The sequence below is a fragment of the Microplitis mediator genome, chromosome 2 (assembly GCF_029852145.1).
Source record: "Microplitis mediator isolate UGA2020A chromosome 2, iyMicMedi2.1, whole genome shotgun sequence".
Taxonomy (NCBI): domain Eukaryota; kingdom Metazoa; phylum Arthropoda; class Insecta; order Hymenoptera; family Braconidae; genus Microplitis; species Microplitis mediator.
In genome coordinates this window covers 20879223-20897255 of record NC_079970.1, presented here as the reverse complement: position 1 = coordinate 20897255, position 18033 = coordinate 20879223, and the positions used below count along the sequence as shown (strand labels likewise).

General features: G+C 25.3%; 5 protein-coding genes across 6 annotated transcripts; 2 read left to right on the top strand and 3 right to left on the bottom strand.

Moving 5' to 3' along the window:
• Positions 1-100: 100 nt before the first annotated feature.
• LOC130663223 (uncharacterized) lies at positions 101-6685 on the bottom strand. Its single transcript, XM_057462342.1, has 16 exons — positions 6507-6685; positions 6344-6420; positions 5939-6275; positions 5518-5871; positions 4975-5257; positions 4536-4713; positions 3278-3417; positions 2675-3196; positions 2387-2599; positions 1676-1943; positions 1455-1600; positions 1296-1386; positions 1048-1218; positions 777-966; positions 431-578; positions 101-331 (listed from the first exon to the last, which is right to left on the bottom strand). The coding sequence occupies exons 1-16, from the start codon at positions 6631-6633 to the stop codon at positions 175-177; spliced, it is 3402 nt and encodes a 1133-aa protein (XP_057318325.1). The 5' UTR covers positions 6634-6685; the 3' UTR covers positions 101-174.
• A 1842-nt stretch (positions 6686-8527) lies between these two features.
• Positions 8528-13007, top strand: LOC130663274 (guanine deaminase). Its single transcript, XM_057462402.1, has 8 exons — positions 8528-8657; positions 8729-8971; positions 9051-9269; positions 9368-9475; positions 10711-10818; positions 10877-11042; positions 11118-11267; positions 11333-13007. Exons 1-8 carry the CDS (start codon positions 8541-8543, stop codon positions 11530-11532), a joined length of 1311 nt encoding a protein of 436 aa, XP_057318385.1. The 5' UTR covers positions 8528-8540; the 3' UTR covers positions 11533-13007.
• LOC130663278 (low molecular weight phosphotyrosine protein phosphatase-like) lies at positions 11475-12950 on the bottom strand. The gene is made up of 3 exons (XM_057462406.1): positions 12817-12950; positions 11693-11854; positions 11475-11632 (listed from the first exon to the last, which is right to left on the bottom strand). Exons 1-3 carry the CDS (start codon positions 12946-12948, stop codon positions 11543-11545), a joined length of 384 nt encoding a protein of 127 aa, XP_057318389.1. The 5' UTR covers positions 12949-12950; the 3' UTR covers positions 11475-11542.
• LOC130663276 (low molecular weight phosphotyrosine protein phosphatase-like) lies at positions 12817-14795 on the bottom strand. Its single transcript, XM_057462405.1, has 5 exons — positions 14637-14795; positions 13985-14175; positions 13390-13551; positions 13126-13312; positions 12817-13004 (listed from the first exon to the last, which is right to left on the bottom strand). The coding sequence occupies exons 1-4, from the start codon at positions 14671-14673 to the stop codon at positions 13235-13237; spliced, it is 468 nt and encodes a 155-aa protein (XP_057318388.1). The 5' UTR covers positions 14674-14795; the 3' UTR covers positions 12817-13004; positions 13126-13234.
• A 96-nt stretch (positions 14796-14891) lies between these two features.
• Positions 14892-17619, top strand: LOC130663275 (uncharacterized). 2 transcript variants are annotated; one of them, XM_057462404.1, is made up of 5 exons: positions 14902-15322; positions 15675-16304; positions 16371-16510; positions 17191-17392; positions 17498-17619. In XM_057462404.1, the coding sequence occupies exons 1-5, from the start codon at positions 15206-15208 to the stop codon at positions 17549-17551; spliced, it is 1143 nt and encodes a 380-aa protein (XP_057318387.1). In that variant the 5' UTR covers positions 14902-15205; the 3' UTR covers positions 17552-17619. The 2 variants fall into 2 exon arrangements, with proteins under 2 accessions (XP_057318386.1, XP_057318387.1); XM_057462403.1 differs by lacking the exon at positions 17498-17619 and having other exon boundaries at positions 14892-15322; positions 17191-17481.
• Positions 17620-18033: the final 414 nt, after the last annotated feature.

The following is an 18033-nucleotide window of genomic DNA, read 5'->3' as shown; positions in this document are numbered from 1 at the left end:
GAACATATATATTATTTAATCGATATAATAATGATTATATTTTGATAATTTAAATTTTTTCTATAAAATATTTAATGACAATGACTATTTTATTGTGAGATTAAAGTTGTTATGTAGACAATGCAATCCATGACACTTTCAAAAATAAATAAATATTTTAAAGAAGATATATATTTAACAAGTGGATCTGCTTAGTTCAACAAATAGAATGTCTTTTAAATAATCGCATTTCTCTGAAAATCGCGATTTCATGTTAACTGTCTTTAATAATACAAAATATATATTTATATTATCTGCTATCAAAGAAATAACTTTATAAAGTTCTTTGCATCTAAAAAAAAAAATAACAAAATTTAAAGTACCAAACTTAATATACTAATAAAAGAGTTTATTTATATACATATTTAATAATAGTAATACTAAAAAGTACCTTTGAATTTCTTCCTCTAAAATATTTCTGTCATACTTCCGAGCGTCCTGTTTCATTTCACTTAATTTTGTTTCAACATCCAATAGATCTTTCGTAATATTAATAGATTGGATAAATTTATCTAGAGCTTCAATAACAATTTCCGTTTCTAAAATAGACCCATTAATAATCATCAATTTCTAATGACAGGTTTAATTAATCAGTTGCACTCAACTCCATTTACCCGAGTGAAAATATATTATCATGTCATTATAATCAATTATTATGATCAAGAAGTATAGCAAGACTTCTCCGTTTAAATCCAAGCTTAAAAAACTTAAATATGCTCATGATAATCAATAATTACCTTTCTTGACATGATTCTTCAATCCCATTATTTCTTCATCGACTTCAATTAAATTTATTCCATCATCCAAACGTAAATCAATCAACTCAAATATTTTATTGCAGTTTTCAATTGAATAAATTTCATTACTCAACGCCGTTATTAGTTCAATAACTCTTTTAATTTCTTCCACATCCGGTTGTAAAACAATCTAAAAATATTGAGGGTCCATTATGTCACTAAAAATTTCATTCATTCATCAATATTATTAAATTTCTTCTTATTTAATTACTTTATCATTTAAATAATCAGCTTCAATTATCAATAATGGCTCGGGATTCGTCAGACCATCGGCTTCAAAAAACCTGCGAGCTGATAATAAAGACTTACGAATATTTATAAGCAGGCACTCCTTCAAATCTTTTATTATTTCCTCTACAAACGTCGTCCAATAATTTGGAGTCTACAAATTATTCAAGCAAATAATGAAAATAATTAATTTGGATTTAACTATCAACTAAAAAAATATTAATTACAAACCTTATCGTCACGTCTTATGTCATATTTAATCAATGAAATCAACTTATAAATTTGTTTGCACTCTTCATTGATATTTTCAATACTTCGATTTCTTAAAATTAAATTAATTAATTGAAATTACTAAATAATTAACTATTTAAAAATTAACTAATTTTTTACCTGACATTTTTCAAGTGACTCTCAAACTCTTCTAAAGTATAAATTAAATTAATTGTTCCTTCAACAAATAATGTCTTAGATATATTTTTTAAACAGCAGTATATTTTTTTAATTGACAATTTATAATCTCCTATAACTCTTTTCAGCTGAAAAAATTAAAAACTACCAAATTTGAAATAATAATTAATTAAATATTCAAATTATTAACTTGAATAATTTACTTGATAAATATTATTGAAACATTCGTCGTAAAATTTATCAATAGATTCACTCGTCCACGTATTCTTAGGAACTCCAGTCATTACAATTATTTTAATTTCATCAATTACCAATTTAAATAACATCAATTCTTCTTTATTCATTTTCGCGATGATATTATTGTAATATTTACATAAATAATCAACTTTTATGTAACGTATCATAAATAAATTCCATTTTTGTGTTAATTTCGGTGATATTTTTTTAATTTCGTACTTCATACTTTTCCATCTGAAAAAAATTACCTCATTAATTAAATTAATTAATTCATAATATTGATTATTAATTTTATAAATTTTATATTCAATTATTACAAGTCTACTAATTATTATTTTATTTAAATATTTATCTAATTTTTCAAATCACGTAAAAAAAAAACATTTTCCAAAACAATTCAATAATTTTTGTATTTGTTGCCGTAAAATGAATAATGAGGAGGGAAAATATTCTTAATTATTTTTTGTTTAATGAAAAATGATTTTTTAAAAATACAAAACATTCTCATTAAAATAAAAAATAATTAGGTATATTTTCCCTCCTCATTATTCATTTTACGGCAACAAATAAATTTTTATATTTTTTGAATAATTTTATTTCTTGTAAAATTTGGTTTTTATTCAAATTTTCTAATTATTTAAATCAATAATTAATGTAATAATTAATAATAAACTTACTCAATAACAGACTTGATATTTTCTAAACAATTAAAATTTAAATTAACTTCTATTAATTTATTATTTGGATAATCGGAATATTTAATAATTGGATTGTTAAGCATTTCTTTAATAATTGAATCGCTCATTAATTCTTGCTCCCATTTAATATTAATTGCATTAATTTTATCTGATAACGTACTTTGAATACGTTTATATTTTTCAATAATTACTCTAAAATAAATATAAATAAATAAAACATTAATTGCTTATAAAGTTTTATTTAAAAAAATAAAATAGTAGACTTACTCTTGCGCAATATTATCATCAAACCAATCAGAAGCATTTATCAGCATATTAAATTGTGTAGTCAGATAATTATTTTTCAAATGCAACAAAGTCGCGGCGCCGGCATAAGAAGTCATCGAGCGATCGTAAAGTAAAATTTCGTCGTCGATATCAGCGATAATTAATTCTAGTTCATCATTAAATTTTTTCCAAATATTCGTCCAGTAATTATCGAGTGTTTTTTGTAAATTTTTTCGTATCACAAAACGCTTCATTGCATACAAAGCTTCCAGAGCTTCTTCTATCGTCGATACATTTTCGAATATGTCGTGGATTAAATTCGTCATCATATTGTCTATGTCTTCTATTTTATTACGAAAGAGTTTTATTTTATCCAACCAAGTGAACTCGGTGACATCTAAAATACACTCAGGTTTTTTTTTAATTTCCTCAAGAGTTTTGCTAAATAATTTTTCTATTTTTTTATATTTCAATTCGTGTTCTGCTGCTTTTGCTCCACCAATTACTTGTATTTCTTCACATCTATAAATATATATGTATATATTTTTTATTGTTATCATTGACATAAAATTCACTCATGAATTAATTTTACTATTTTTTTACTTATCGAAAATAATTCTTGTATTTGTAACTTCAATGAGATCTTCACATCGTTGAATAAATGTATCAATATGATTAAATATATTATTTTTATCAACACTACATATTGTTGATGAATTACAATGTCTGTCCATTATTATTAACTGTAAAAAAATATAAGTGATACTTAACATATAATAAAAAAATGTATGAAATAATGAGTGTAAAAAAAAAGTTATGAAAATATTCCGTATGAGGAACTTTCAAATTTCAAATAATTCGGCACTTTGACTTTAATTTTTTGAAAATATTACAAAAAAGTGCAGATAAAATTTAAAAGTTAAACTGAAAGGTTTAAATTTGATAGAATTTGAAAAATTTTCGATAATTGTTTTTTTACACGAATTACCAATTAATTATTTATTTTGTAATCAAGGGATCAATAGTTTTTAAACAATTGGAATAATTTTCAGGCGACTAATTAATTAGTTCTTAGACTTTTAAATAATTATGTTAAAGAAAAATTAATTATTAATCTTAAAATATATTTTTAGTTTTAATAATATTGACTAAGGTAAAAAAAAGACCCAGCACCCGATCAAAGAACTAGTACCCGATCACTCTATGTATTTGTATACCTCTATGTATAGTAAATATAGATATAGGGTAGAGGTAGCATTTGTGGCCACTGCTCCACTTTTGGACATTTAATCTTTTATTTTTATTAATGAAAAGGTGTTAAAAAATATTTTCATTTTAATAGTGAGAGAGAAGTATCTGTAAACATATTTAAAAAATTGATTATGTGATTGGGTCTTTTACAAATTATTTTATTTGAATTTTTGAACTGGCCCTAAAGTGGCCAAAAACGGTACCTCTACCCTAGATATACAAATACATGAGTGATTGAGTACTACACAGAAAAAAAAGTTGTTTTGAGTTAAAAAAATATTTTGGAAGACAAACGTTTTCGGAAACAGTCAAGATTTTCTTGAGTCAAGAAAATTTGTTTTGGTTAAAGAAAATTCGTCTTGGCCAGAGATTTTTACTTCATCCGAGAAACTTGAGGCTTTCAAAAAAAATTTTCTTGAATCGAGAATATTTACTTTCAGCTGAGAATTTTTTTTGTGTAGTTCTCTCATCGGGTACTAGTTCTCTGATCAGGCACTGGGTCTCTTACTTTATCCAAACATCCAAAAAAATTATTAATTAATTTAAAATGTAATGATTCCCTTTAAATACTTCTCTTAATTATTATAATTAAAAAATTTTATAAATAAATTACCTGATCAAAAATTTCTTTAAAACGTTGACAAGAATAAACTGAGTGCTGAAGCATTTGTTTGCCACTTGATGGATCTTCATCAAGTATAATATCAAGATTTATATATTTTTTACATTGATTTATTATTTGTGTGCCCAATGCACGGCAAAGTATTTCGATTTTATCACTACCAATTAATAATTATTGTCATTTACTTTATTAATTAGTGGGTTGAAAATTCTGTGTCAAAAATACGATTTTAAATTATTTGTCATTTTAAAATAAATCATCTTATCCGAAGACGTTTCAAATTATTGTTCAATTCAAATGTCAAGGAAAATGTGCAGTGAACATTAATATTTATGTCTGTCAGTGTAGTACTTGAATTTAAATAATTTTCAAATCGTATTTTCAATCTAAGGAGTAGAAAATAAATAAAAATTTTTTTTGAACATACGTGCTGTTGTAAAATTTAGAATTAATAGCAACGAATCGTATTAAATACAGTATTTTAGTCGTATAATCATCAATATCATTAGGAATTTCAAAATCACAACAATAATCGACGAATAAATTTAAATATTTAATGTTTGAAGTTATTTCAATAAGTGATTTTTCAATTTCCGTAACTAAAATAGTAAAGTCATCGATACTTGATGATTTAAAATTTTTCAGTGTCTCAATAATATTTACAATACATTTATTTGTCAGCTGATTATGAAGGCAATTCAAAGTTTCAACTAAAATACAAATATAAATATTTAAATAATTAAATAAAAAATTTAAAGTGTTCAAAAATAAATATTTTTAAATTATAATTTACAAAAAATATATTTATAAATATTTATTAAAAATAATATTTTCAATGCATGAAACAAAAATTGAACAAATAAAATAATTCAAGTATTTTAATAATTATAAATATTTAAAATATATCTATCTATATATGTATGTGAAAAATATGTAACAAAGTAATAAAAAATATATTTTAAATGTTTACATCTGTAGTTCCAGAAATTTATTTCATCAATGATAGACCTGGAAGCTGATCTTGCTGGAATATTTGAACCGCGCAATACTTGTCTGATTTGTTTTACCCAATAACGAGCAACTCGTTCAAGTCGTTCGATTAATCCACTGTTATCTTGTTCCCTCATATTTAATTCTAATAAATTCTTATTATTTGCTTTCGGGTCTTCTTCATACCCATGATTACAATCTATAATTTTTTTGTCACCGCAATATATTTTTTCGCGGGGTACATAAAGAATAGTCAGACCCATTGGGTAATACGTTGCGTCATTTAGGTGACTTATTAATTTATTTATGTTTGAAAAAATTTCATCTCTTTTAACTAAAAATCAAAAAAATAATTGATCATTTAATTAACAAAATAAATTATGAATTATTTTTATTGATACCTATCGGCCATCGATCGTGAGCGAATGCAACTGGAGCATAAATATTTTGAAAAAATTTAAGCAATGAATTTTCAAAATAATTTAAACTCCCAAATTTTACTGTCGACATAAAATTGTCGGGAGTATAAACTTGCCACGGGGATCGGAGAAAATAAGTCAGTCCGTTTTGCGGATATGGAGGGAAATTTAAAAATACTTTCCATTCAAAATCAGTATAAAAAATTGTCAATATTGTGTGAGATGGATTACAAAAGTATTCGTGGATAACATCAACATTTTTCTGTGAAAAAATGATTTCTTCGTGTGGTTTCGCTGTTAAATTTTTAACATACTGGAGCTAAAAAACATTACGAATTTAAAACACTTTAAATTTGTTTAGTAAGTAAATAAATTATAAATGCATACAAGTATTTGTAATTGTTCCCCGGTAAATGCTGGTTTTTCGGGCTCAGGAGGAAGTTCTTCATCTGGCTCCGGAGTTTCTGTTATAAATTATCATATTTAATTAAAAATTAAATTTATTTTGTTTAAATAATTAAAAAAAAAGTTAATTATTGATAATTAAAACCTTGACGACCGAATTCTTCTTCATCAGTGTCCATATCTAAGTATTCTCTATGAGAAACTACCGAAGGTGTTTTGTCAATTTTTTTCATTTTTCTCGAATCACTCGATTCACTTTTTTTCCCACTCATTTTTTTTTTTTTGAATTATCAATTTTAAAAATTATTCAAAGTGTTTTTAGTAAGCAGCACTTAATATTTTATTGACTGATAAACTAGTTTGTTATTTTCCTTGGTTACAAAGTAGATCGACAAAAATTTTAATTCATATACTCAACAATGAAAAAATATTAGAAAGTAAAATATTCTTTTGAAAAAATTCATTTTCAATACAATAATTTTTAAAATCAACTCGATATTTTAAAAAATAATTCTTAGATAAAGCTTATACTCATATTTTAGGGAATTTAAATAAATGAAAGAATTTTTTATGACTTAATGAAAAATTATATAATTTTTAGAAGACAAAATTATTTTTCGATATCGACAAATTCTTAACACAAAATATGTATTTTATTGATGATACCCCAATAGCACACTTGGCTTTTTGACATCCATAAGATAGATGTTCTGAGGCTGTTTTTTTGACTTATCAATAAGGCACCAAAATATTGACAGTGATCAGAAATTTATATCACCGAAAAAATATCTGCTTAAAAGACTTGACACAAGTGACGACAGAAAGTAAATTACAAATAACTTATTTATTTATGTATTACGCCAATCGGCACTATACATCATTTTAACATTAGTTAATTATAATACAATATACAATATATGAGATGGTTCTAGGCCAGAATATCCAATGTAAAAAAATCCAATGCAAAAATAACAGTTCCAAGAATTGCTATTTTGGATATTTTTGAGAATTTATTATTTTAATTTGGATATGTTTATTTATGGATAATTTTTTCAATGGATACTATTGCATTGGAGATTTTTCATGGATATTTTTGCATTGGATATTTTTATGATGGATATTATGACCGGTCACCATATGAGATAATAGGGCTAGATTGTTGTACAATATCGAATTTAACTGTGTGTCAAAGAAAATAGAGAAAATCGGTTGCTTAAAAGTTACAGTGTGTGCGCAGCTAGTATTTTAATAATCGTTTTCTAATCCAAGAGCAAAAATTCTGGTATGACCCCTGGAAGAAGTTGACATCACTATGCAGAGAATTGACTAGATTGCATATCCTCTTCTTAGGTCCATTTATCACATAGTTTTTGTTGGATTTGGTGGTTTTTAGGATCCTGCATTGCCTGAGATTCAGCGCGTTTGGTATAAACTCGAAATCATTCATGATTAAATAATGGTAAAATAAATCATCTAAAAGATTTTTTTAGAACGAAAAAAAAATCACAAATTTCCTATGACTTCTAGGACCATCTGTATGTCGTATTTATATAAAAACATGTTAAAGTTGTCTCTATGCTACTTAGGTAATTCAGTAAACAAATTTACTACTCCAGAAATATTCTCTTTTTTTTTTAAATTTTTTTCTCATATCGAAATTTATTTAAGAAAACAAAAACTCTAACTATCGAGATTTTATTTTCTTTAATTATTTACTAAAGTTTATGAAACATTTTTAAAAGTTATAAATATTAAATTATAATTTTTATAATATATACAACCCTCATAAAAGATTAAACAAAGAGAGTAAATTTCATGACGTCTCTGAGCAGAATAAAACAAATGTCAATGTCATGGAGATTGTATCCCGCGTGGAAAATCTACATAAATATATATGTGTATTGATGTACGATAAATAGAAGATATGTGCGCAAAAAAAGTCAAAAACTCTTTGTATATATTTACATAAATGCAACAATATTTACATAAAATTTTATGTCTCAAATAGAGCGATAATGAATGAAAAAATAGTGGGGATGAAGTCACGTGTCTTAATCTTGAATCGAGATGAATGGGTCAAGCTTAGATGACTTTACATCCAACATTCGTTCTTTTACGCTGCCATATGAAAACTTTCAAATATTCAAAATACGCCTGAGTAAATAATTTCTATCATAAAATGACAGGAAAAAAATTTTTATTTATTGGGCCAATTGTACAGACAATTAAAAATAAATCAGCTAAAGTTGAGTTACAAATTATTGAGGATGCTGGGGTACTCGTACAAGATGGGCAGGTAAACTCTCAATAATAAATATAATTTTATTAAGGAAATTTGACTTAAAATTTTTATTTATTTAATTTTAGATACTTGAAGTTTTCAAAAAACCAGAAGTATCAGACATAGAAGCAGATGTTGTTACAAAATTAGACAAAGGACAATTTTTAGTACCTGGATTTATTGACTGTCATGTCCATGCTGTTCAGTTACCGAACATAGGACTCGGTTATGATAAAAGTTTACTTGACTGGTTAGAAGCTCATACATTTCCACTAGAATTAAAGTACTCAGACAACGAGTTTGCTGATAAAGTATTTGACTTTGTTGTGGTAATTAAAGTCGTTATTTTTAATCAACTTATTTATCAATTAATTTTAAAATTCATTTATTAGAAAATTGTTTTTATAGAAACGTACGTTATCATTAGGAACAACAACAGCTTGTTACTTTGCTTCGCTTTACAATGAAGCGTCTTTGATTTTAGCCAAGAAAGCTGCTAAATATCATCAACGTGCATTTGTTGGTAAATTAAATATGGACAGGGCACGTGATGATAATTATTACGAAAATAAATCGCTATCTATTGCTAATACTAGAAAATTTATTGAAGACATTTATGCACTTAAAGTGAGTATTTGCTTGAGATAATTTTCAATCCATCATTTTATTTTTAAAAATTTTTGTAGTAATTTATGATAACTAATAACTAATTAATTACTTTCAAGTGTTCATTAGTCAGTCCAATTATAACTCCGAGATTTGCATTGAGTTGTACTATGGAATTACTTAAAGAACTTGGTAAAATTGCTGAAGAATATAATCTTCATATTCAGGTAAAAAAATAAGGTAACAGTTTAGTACTACGTCATGTTATTACATCGCGTTTCAAATTTTATAAGAACGTTTTAACGTTCGTGTCCATACTTAACAATAACGATTAAATTCGAAGGAAATAGGACTAGGATATAAATGAATTACTTTAAATAAATTGTACGTTTCGTCATTTATTTATGACTTCCTCAGCAACTTATTCTTATAATTCAATTGTCTAATACATAGAAACTATGAAGAATGACCTTATATATTAAAATTATTGCCGTAATCTGACTCATTCTTATTGTAAAAGTTTGACTTTAAATTAATTATTGTTAATTGAACTCAAATATTTAACAATTTAGGTTTGGTCTATGTCTATACTCAGAATAAGTTGCTGAGGAAGTCATGAATACATGACGAAACGTCCAATTTATTTAAAGTAATTCATTTATATCCTAGTCCTATTTCCTACGAATTTAATCGTTGTCATAAGAACGTTTCTGTTGTAAAGGAATAAGAGTATAAAGAGTTTTTCTTTTTATTAATCGACTTATTTTTCATCTTGAAATATAAAAATGAAAAAATATAAATTTTACTTATTTTGAATTTTGTTTTTACGCTCTTATGGTTTCCGGCCTACTCGAGTGTCATAAAGTCATACAAAATTTTTTTTTCTCGAATCTTTTTATTAAAACATCCAAAAGAACCAAAATAAAAATACATTTTTTTTTCTTTACATTTTGAAAAAAAATTTTTTTTTTTTTAATCAATAAATTTTTATTTAGTCAGTTAAAAATAAAGTACAAATTTTTTTCGTTTAAAAACTTTTTTTACGCCCTATGAGACCTGCAACTCAAAATATAAATTAATTGTCCCTTGTATTAGTAACAGTTACAAAAATTATTTTTATTTAAATTTTTAATTAAGAAATATCGCGTTACTAATTCCAAAGTGACTTAGATTTTTATACGCCCTTTTGTCTTTAGTTACCAAATTTAAAACCAAAAGACCGTATAATTTTTTTTTTAATAGCAAATCATATCATAGACTTCTTGTAGATCTGAAAATTGGAAAAAAAATTTTTGGCACTAAGTCTACAAACGATTCAATAAAAAAAAAATTACAAACCCTTTTGGCCTAAAAGTTTTCTAGTCAAAAGGAAGTATAAAAATACGTCCTTTTGAAACGAGTAACGCGATAGCACCAGATGTGATTATAAATAAATATCAGAAATAATTAAATAATTTTTTAGTCTCATATATCAGAAAATATTGGAGAGATCGCAGAATGCAAATTATTGTTCCCTGATTGCCCTACATACACAGAAGTCTATGAAAAAGCCAAATTATTAACAAGTAAAGTACGTTAAATTATTATAATAATTACATTAAATTACATATTTATAATTATTTCAATAGACTGTACTAGCACACGGAGTTTATCTCGAAGACAGTGAATTAAAAATTTTAAATAATCGTAAGTCAGCAATCATTCATTGCCCATCATCTAACACTAATTTAAAAAGTGGGCTCTGTGATATCCAGAGATTAAGAAGTAATCAGATAACTGTAGGACTCGGTACAGGTAATTTTAATTAATTAAATTGATATAAATGTATTTTACCTCTACCCTAATTAATAATAATATTAATTTATTTAGACGTAGCAGGTGGCAATAATTTATGCATACTTGATGTAATGAGATCAGCACTCCAAGTATCGAATCATATTGGATTTATGAAAGATAAATCTTATAAGTCGATTAATTACGTCGATGTATTTTATTTGGCAACTTTAGGTGGTGCTGAAGGTAAATGATGTTTAATTAATTAATCAATTAAACTATTAAATTAATTAAATAAATTTATTTTGTAGCTTTGTCTATAGATGATAAAGTCGGCAATCTAGTAGCTGGTAAAAAATTTGATGCTCTAGTGATTGATTTAAATGCTGAGGACTCACCGGTAGATAATTTAAAAAGTTTTAGCTTAGAAGACCAATTGCAGAGATTTATTTACTCAGGAGACGATCGTAATATCATAAATGTTTACGTTGAAGGACATAAAGTTAAATGATTATTTAAATTTATGTGATTAAATTATTTTTAGATAAAAAATTTTTTATACTACTGTTACATTGATCGTAAGCTTCAACGAAACCTTGGCAATTATTGTCCTGAAATAATAATTTTGTAATTTAGAGTTTGTTAATTAGTGATTATAATCATTAACTTACCGCAAAAGGGTCACGAATAATTACGACTTTATCAGGATAATAACTTCCTAATAATTCAATTTTCGCTTTGCTAATTTCCGGTTTTATTTTCACAAGTTCTTTAATATTAAATTCATCCATTCCAAAGATCCAATCATACGAATTAAAATCCTCTTTCGTTATCTATTGATTATTAATTTAAGTATTTATGATCATTACTACACAAAAAAAGGATTTCTCGGTGCAAGAAAAATTTTGTATTATGAAATTAAAACAAAAATTTTCTTAGGGAGAGAAAGAGTGATTTTTGTTTCTTTTTTCAGAGTATCTTCTTTATTAAAATTCTTAAAATTTGTGACATTAATAAGCATCATTCCAAGAATATTCTGCTAATTTTTCATAAAAAAATATTGAAAAATAAGCCAGTGGTAGTGGGGAGAGACGAGTCACGTAAAAAAAGTCTCTATGCTCTAGGCAGGATAACTCATGACTGCCTCATCTGAAATAAAAAAACCATAAAGATTTCTTTAGTACATGTTTATCTTAGATTTGAACGAAATTTTTAATTAAACAAAAGGAACAATTTTTGGCAAAAATCAGAGTTTTTTGATTGCACTTTTACCCAAAATTTGAAAATGAATATTTTGTTTATTCCTTCGTTCAAATCCAAAATAAACTTATGTACTAAAGAAATCTTTTTGGTTTTTTTGATTTCAGATGAGGCAGTCATGAGTTATCCTGCCTACGACATGGAGACTTTTTTTGAGGTGACTTGTCTCTCCCCACTACCGCTGGCTCATTTTTCATGAAAATTTAGCAGAAAATTCTTGGAATGATGCTTATTATTGTCACAAATTTTAAGAATTTTAATATAGAAGATACTCTGAAAAAAAGATACTTTTTTTTTGTATCTCAGACCCCTTTCCCCTTTAAGACTAGAAGAAGTTTCTTGACTCAATAAAATTTTTGTTTTCAATTCATAATACAAAAAATTTCTTAGGGTAAGTAAAAATTTTTTACAACAAGAAATTCTTTTTTTTTCTGTGTATGATTATAAATATTACTAATTAATTTGTTTTAATTATAAGTAATTAGAATAGAGTAAAAAGGGGACGTTGATTTAAGATGAATACTTAAATACATACGAGTTTAGCTTTATGTGAATAATTTATAATTCCTTTTCCTCTGAGAGTTACTAGAGCACGTTCATCTGGTGTTTGACCTAAATGGTAATCACGTAATGCCGCACTGTCTACTTCCCAGTTATTTAAATTCATTTTCGTTATGTAATCATTAAATATAGCTTCTGCTATTGGTGATCTACATGTATTGCCTATTTAATTAATTTTTTTAATAATTATAATAATTAAAAATAAAAATCGTTAATGACAATAATTATTTTTTAAATATTATAAAATTAGTGGCTGTAAATATAAAAATAATTAATAATTTACCTAAACAAACCATCAACACACGTTTTTTATCAGACATTTTTATTAACAATGATTTTTAAAAATTATATAACTAAATAATTATTCCAAAATATCACGTGCTATTTATACATTAATGTTTTTGTAGGAATGATTCGACACTTCTTACGCATTGTTCGTACGCTTTAACAAAACCTGCGCTGTTGTCATCCTATAAAAGTTAAGAAATAATATATTGATTAATTGTGTTACTTGATATAAGCAATTAATTGACTGATAAATAATTACATAATAAGGATCTCGAATTATTTTTTCTCCTTCAGGATCATAAGAACCCAATAATTCAACTTTAGCTTTACTGCCAGAGGGTTTTAGACGATTTAGTTCAGAAATATTGTCCTCGTCCATTCCAAAAATCCAATCATATTTATTGAAATCATCTTTCGTAATCTATAATTGATAGATTAATTGATTAATTAGTTTGCGTATTATAATATTTAAATGATTTGAATAAATAAGACGACAGTGAAGAGATAAATTAAATAAATATTTATTAAGTGCATTTAAATATTTGTGGTTTCCGGGTCAGACTACACAGAATAAATGATTTTGGGCGTGATAAAATTCTTTAGGGCGAAAATAAATTTCTTGCGCTAAGAAATTCTTTGTTTCTGTGTAAGACTTTCAGTTTTTAGGACATGAATTGTGTGGAAATAAAATAAGAAGAGGGTATTTATTTTCTATGAACACTATCCTGGTGGAAATTTTTCCGAATTTCCTCTGAAAAAATCAGTTCTAAAGTTCTAAAGACTTTTTCAGTTTCTCAGAGAAAAGTCCGAACAATTTCCACCAAGGTAAAAGTAAAAAAAAAATTTTATCTTACTGGTCTGGCACGATGTGAATAATTACTAATTCCTTTATCTCTCAAAGTTTTCATTGCACGACTATCTGGTGATTTACCAGTATGGTAACCAATTAATGCTGCACTATCAACTTGCCATTTATCATTTAAATTATTTTTATTAATATAATCATCAAAAACAGCTTCTGCTATAGGAGAACGACAAATATTTCCTAAAAATAATAATTATTTAAAATTAATTGATAGCAGTGATACTGAAAGTAGCAGACATTCATGATCCTGAAGTTAACAGGCAATTCAAAATTTTCGGATTATGTTTTCAACAAATCGATTACAAAAATAAACAAACTAAAAATAAGCACATGTAGGAAATCAAGTAAACTACAGGTGTAATTTTTTTATAATTTATCGTTTTGAAAAAAATTATTAAACGACAGTTAACTTCAGATTATCATTAGACATCCATCAATTTTTTTTTGTTCTTCTGAACAATTGAAATATTTTTAAAAACAAGTACATAAATTTTTTAAATTCCATTGTTTAAATTTAAAAACAATATTTTTATTAGTGTGGAATTAAATTATTTAAAAATTGTCAATTGTCGGCTGACTTCACTCGTGAAAATTTATATTTTGATCTAGTGAAATAAAATAATAAATTAAGTTATTGTTACCTAAACATATCATCAGAACACGTTGTTTATTAGCCATGATTGTTAAATTATTATTAAATTACTTTATATGAAAAAATATAATGAATTTTTTAACCTAGATTTGATTTTAAAAATTTAACCTTTGACTGATTGGAGCGAAGTCCAAAAAATTTAATTTCAAAAATTATTATTGGCGCCACTTTTAATGTCTACTTGCATACAATTTTTAAAAAAGTGCGAATGTAACAGACATCAGACAATTCATAAATTCTAAATAAATAAATCAATTAATTAATTAAAATAATAAAATTTAAAAAAATGCGCGTACTAATTTTTCATTGATCTAAATACGCATTTTTAAATTTTTATTCTACTGACGTTTTATTTATTTACTCAAAAATTTTGAAATTCCCACCTGTCAGTTACATTCACACTCATAGAATCCTCTCCATAATTCATACGACAATGTCCTCAGTGTTAACTGATGTTTATTTAGTAGAACCTAACCTAATCTAACCTCTGATAATTCAATAATAAAAATATTTATTTAAAAAATACAAATATTTATAATTTTGAATAAAATTACAAAGATGAGAACAAAATGTTCATTGATAAATTGTCCATCTAGAAAAATACGTCGAGAAGTTATAACAACAGAATCTGGTCGTTCTTCGAGATTATTTTCATTATTTTCAGTTCCTACAAAGGTCATATATTTATTAATTTACTTTAATGACAATAAAAATATCACTTTAAAAAAAATTTACATCTTTGAATTTTTTTATTAAAAGTTAATCCAGATCTTGCCTCCAATTGAAACTTTGATTCATGATACTGAAGTTAACAGACGTCTGGTAATTTTTGAATTTCTTTCAAAGTGATGAGTTATAAAAAATAAAATATTTCCAAAATTTGCACTTACAGTTTAATTTTCTACACGTGCATTTTTTTTTTATTATTGATTTATTAAAAAAAAACATCAAAAAATTATCAATTGTCTGTCAACTTCAGTATCATTTTTAATTCGATATTTAAATATTTGACTTTTTTTTTTTATAGGATTTAAAATTACGAGATGAATGGAGCAAAATAATGAACTATGAATTTAAAGATCGAGATGTTTTATGTGAATTTCATTTTCCTGAAGAATTTATAAATCGTGACTGTGTTATAAAATTACCCGATGGAATACATAGGATTCAACATCATAAGGTATCACTAAAACGTGGAGCAATGCCAGTAAATAAAAAAATAGTTTTTCAAAAAGCTGTATTCTGTAAACCTGAAGAAATTTTAAATTCAAATAACAACTTGTCACGTTTTAAAAACTCTGATAATCTACAAAAAAATAATTCAACAAATAAAGAAAATTCATCTACACAATTGCAATTTAATAATGATCATATATACGCACAAAAACCACCAAATGAATCACCCACTGAATTAATTGAATTTTCGAATCCAGTAAATAATTCAACGAGCAAAGAATCAGGCCCCGAGTTACTGGAACCCGAAGTAGAAATCGAAAATTTCAATCCTAATTTAAATAAATTTATTGAAGTTGAATTACCAAACTCATGGAGGTGGACTAAAGTTAATGATGATGTCCTGATAGCTGCTAGTTATGATCCAATCAGTTTTATACAAAGAAAATCGATGGTTATCAGGAAAAATTTAGTTGAAAATAAAGTATGGATGTATAAATATTTATTTTATAATTTAATATTTAAAATTAAAAATTTATTTTTGTTTCAGTTAAGCGTACAGGCAATTATTGATGGACATACTGTTGATGTACCAGAGTTAAAAAGTGTTGAGACAATTGAAGATGTTATTAGTAATGTAAATATGTTACAGACATTATTAGTTTGTAGTGGAGTTTCGGAAACAGTGGGGTAAGTTGCTAAACAAATCAAGGCATTAAATGTATCAATGATAAATTTATTTTTATTGCTTTCTAAGGTAAGAGACCCAGTACCCGATCCCTCCATATATTTGTATATCTATATTTACTAAATATAAATATTAGACTCTGTTAAAATTAAAGCTCTTAATATCACTATCAAGTACTTCCTGATTGCAATTTTTTATTTCCCATTTAAATAAGATAGGGAAATATTTTTTGAATTTGGTAACTCATCAATGAATCAGTATACCGGAAACTAAATCCATATTTTTGCAGATAATTCAATGCTTTACAAAATAGAATTCTCATAAATTTTCTATAATTTGAATATTTAAAGAGTTATTCTAGGCCAAACTCGAACTTATGAAATTTTTACTAGATATACAAATACACATTATCCTGAAGTCAGCAGATAGTTAAAAATTTTCGAATTTTTTTTTCAACGACTTAATTTAAAGAAAAAAAATAAAAATACGCACATGTAGAAAATTTAAAAAACCGTATGTGCAATATTTTCAAATATTTTTTTTTTATAATTTATTGTTTAAAAATGAATCCCAAAATTATTGGACGTCGGCTAACTTCAGTATAATAAATACACGAAGTGATCGGGTACTTGATCTTTTACTTTATATTTAAAAATTTATATTATAAATTATATGACTTTAGACGGCCCAAAGACTGTATCAGATATGTAAAACAAAAACCCTATGGTAATATATACGGGCGCACGAGATGTAAAAATTGCGATGATTTAAGAAAAAAAACCTCGAGAAGTCAAAGGGTTTCAAAGAAAAAAAATGGAAAGATAAAAGAATTAAAACAAACTATTAAAACTATGGAGCTGGAAAATCTTAAACTCCAGGGAGCCGTAAGAGTTTTTAAAAAATTTTTTTTTTTAATTAATATGCAATTTTTTTATGAAAAAAAAATTTCGTACCATTAATTTTAATAATAAGTAAAAATTTATTTACAGGTAAATAAATTGGAAGCTAAATTAAATTATTACAGCAAACAATCAAATGTATAAAGTTTTACCTAATTAATATTAAAAATAAATTATTTTTATTTTATTTATAATGTAAGTGTCTTATTTGTTTTTATTAAATCCTTTTACGAGACGAGTATTTTTCTAGCCTTCACTTCATAAATGGAGACTTCGGTTACTTGTTTTTAAAAAAAAAATGACAATTATAAAAAATGAAAGCTGAACTTTTCATTTTAAATTAAAGTGTAATTCACTATCGGGTATTTAATTTACACTTAGAGTTTTTATTTTAAAATAAAATAAAACTCGGACAAAAATATTTAATAATTTCTGCCATGTTAATTAATATGATCCTGAAGTTAGCAATGATACTGAAATTAGCCGACGTCTAATAATTTTTGAATCGTTTTAAAAACAGTAAATTTAAAAAAAATATATATTTCAGAAAATTGCACCTATAGCTTTTTAAATTTTCTACATGTGCAAATTTTAAGTTTTTTTTTTTTTAATTTATCGTTTCTAAA

What these genes read in the sequence shown, in the direction of transcription:
- LOC130663278 (XM_057462406.1), bottom strand. Translation starts at nt 12,948, where the DNA reads ATGAATTTAAATAACTGGGAAGTAGACAGTGCGGCATTACGTGATTAC. An exon ending in ATTCACATAAAGCTAAACTC is followed by an intron (nt 11,855 to 12,816) that starts GTATGTATTTAA and finishes AATAATCAATAG; the next exon opens with ATAACGAAAGAGGATTTTAA. An exon ending in TTATTCGTGACCCTTTTGCG is followed by an intron (nt 11,633 to 11,692) that starts GTAAGTTAATGA and finishes TTATTATTTCAG; the next exon opens with GACAATAATTGCCAAGGTTT.
- LOC130663276 (XM_057462405.1), bottom strand. Translation starts at nt 14,673, where the DNA reads ATGGCTAATAAACAACGTGTTCTGATGATATGTTTAG. An exon ending in ATTCACATCGTGCCAGACCA is followed by an intron (nt 13,552 to 13,984) that starts GTAAGATAAAAT and finishes TATCAATTATAG; the next exon opens with ATTACGAAAGATGATTTCAA. An exon ending in TAATTCGAGATCCTTATTAT is followed by an intron (nt 13,313 to 13,389) that starts GTAATTATTTAT and finishes TAACTTTTATAG; the next exon opens with GATGACAACAGCGCAGGTTT.
- LOC130663223 (XM_057462342.1), bottom strand. Translation starts at nt 6,633, where the DNA reads ATGAGTGGGAAAAAAAGTGAATCGAGTGATTCGAGAAAAATGAAAAAA. An exon ending in GATGATAATATTGCGCAAGA is followed by an intron (nt 2,600 to 2,674) that starts GTAAGTCTACTA and finishes TATTTATTTTAG; the next exon opens with AGTAATTATTGAAAAATATA. An exon ending in GTTTCAATAATATTTATCAA is followed by an intron (nt 1,601 to 1,675) that starts GTAAATTATTCA and finishes TAATTTTTTCAG; the next exon opens with CTGAAAAGAGTTATAGGAGA.
- LOC130663274 (XM_057462402.1), top strand. Translation starts at nt 8,541, where the DNA reads ATGACAGGAAAAAAATTTTTATTTATTGGGCCAATTGTACAGACAATT. An exon ending in AATATAATCTTCATATTCAG is followed by an intron (nt 9,476 to 10,710) that starts GTAAAAAAATAA and finishes ATAATTTTTTAG; the next exon opens with TCTCATATATCAGAAAATAT. An exon ending in AACTGTAGGACTCGGTACAG is followed by an intron (nt 11,043 to 11,117) that starts GTAATTTTAATT and finishes TAATTTATTTAG; the next exon opens with ACGTAGCAGGTGGCAATAAT.
- LOC130663275 (XM_057462403.1), top strand. Translation starts at nt 15,206, where the DNA reads ATGAGAACAAAATGTTCATTGATAAATTGTCCATCTAGAAAAATACGT. An exon ending in AAAATTTAGTTGAAAATAAA is followed by an intron (nt 16,305 to 16,370) that starts GTATGGATGTAT and finishes TTTTTGTTTCAG; the next exon opens with TTAAGCGTACAGGCAATTAT. An exon ending in GGAGTTTCGGAAACAGTGGG is followed by an intron (nt 16,511 to 17,190) that starts GTAAGTTGCTAA and finishes ATATGACTTTAG; the next exon opens with ACGGCCCAAAGACTGTATCA.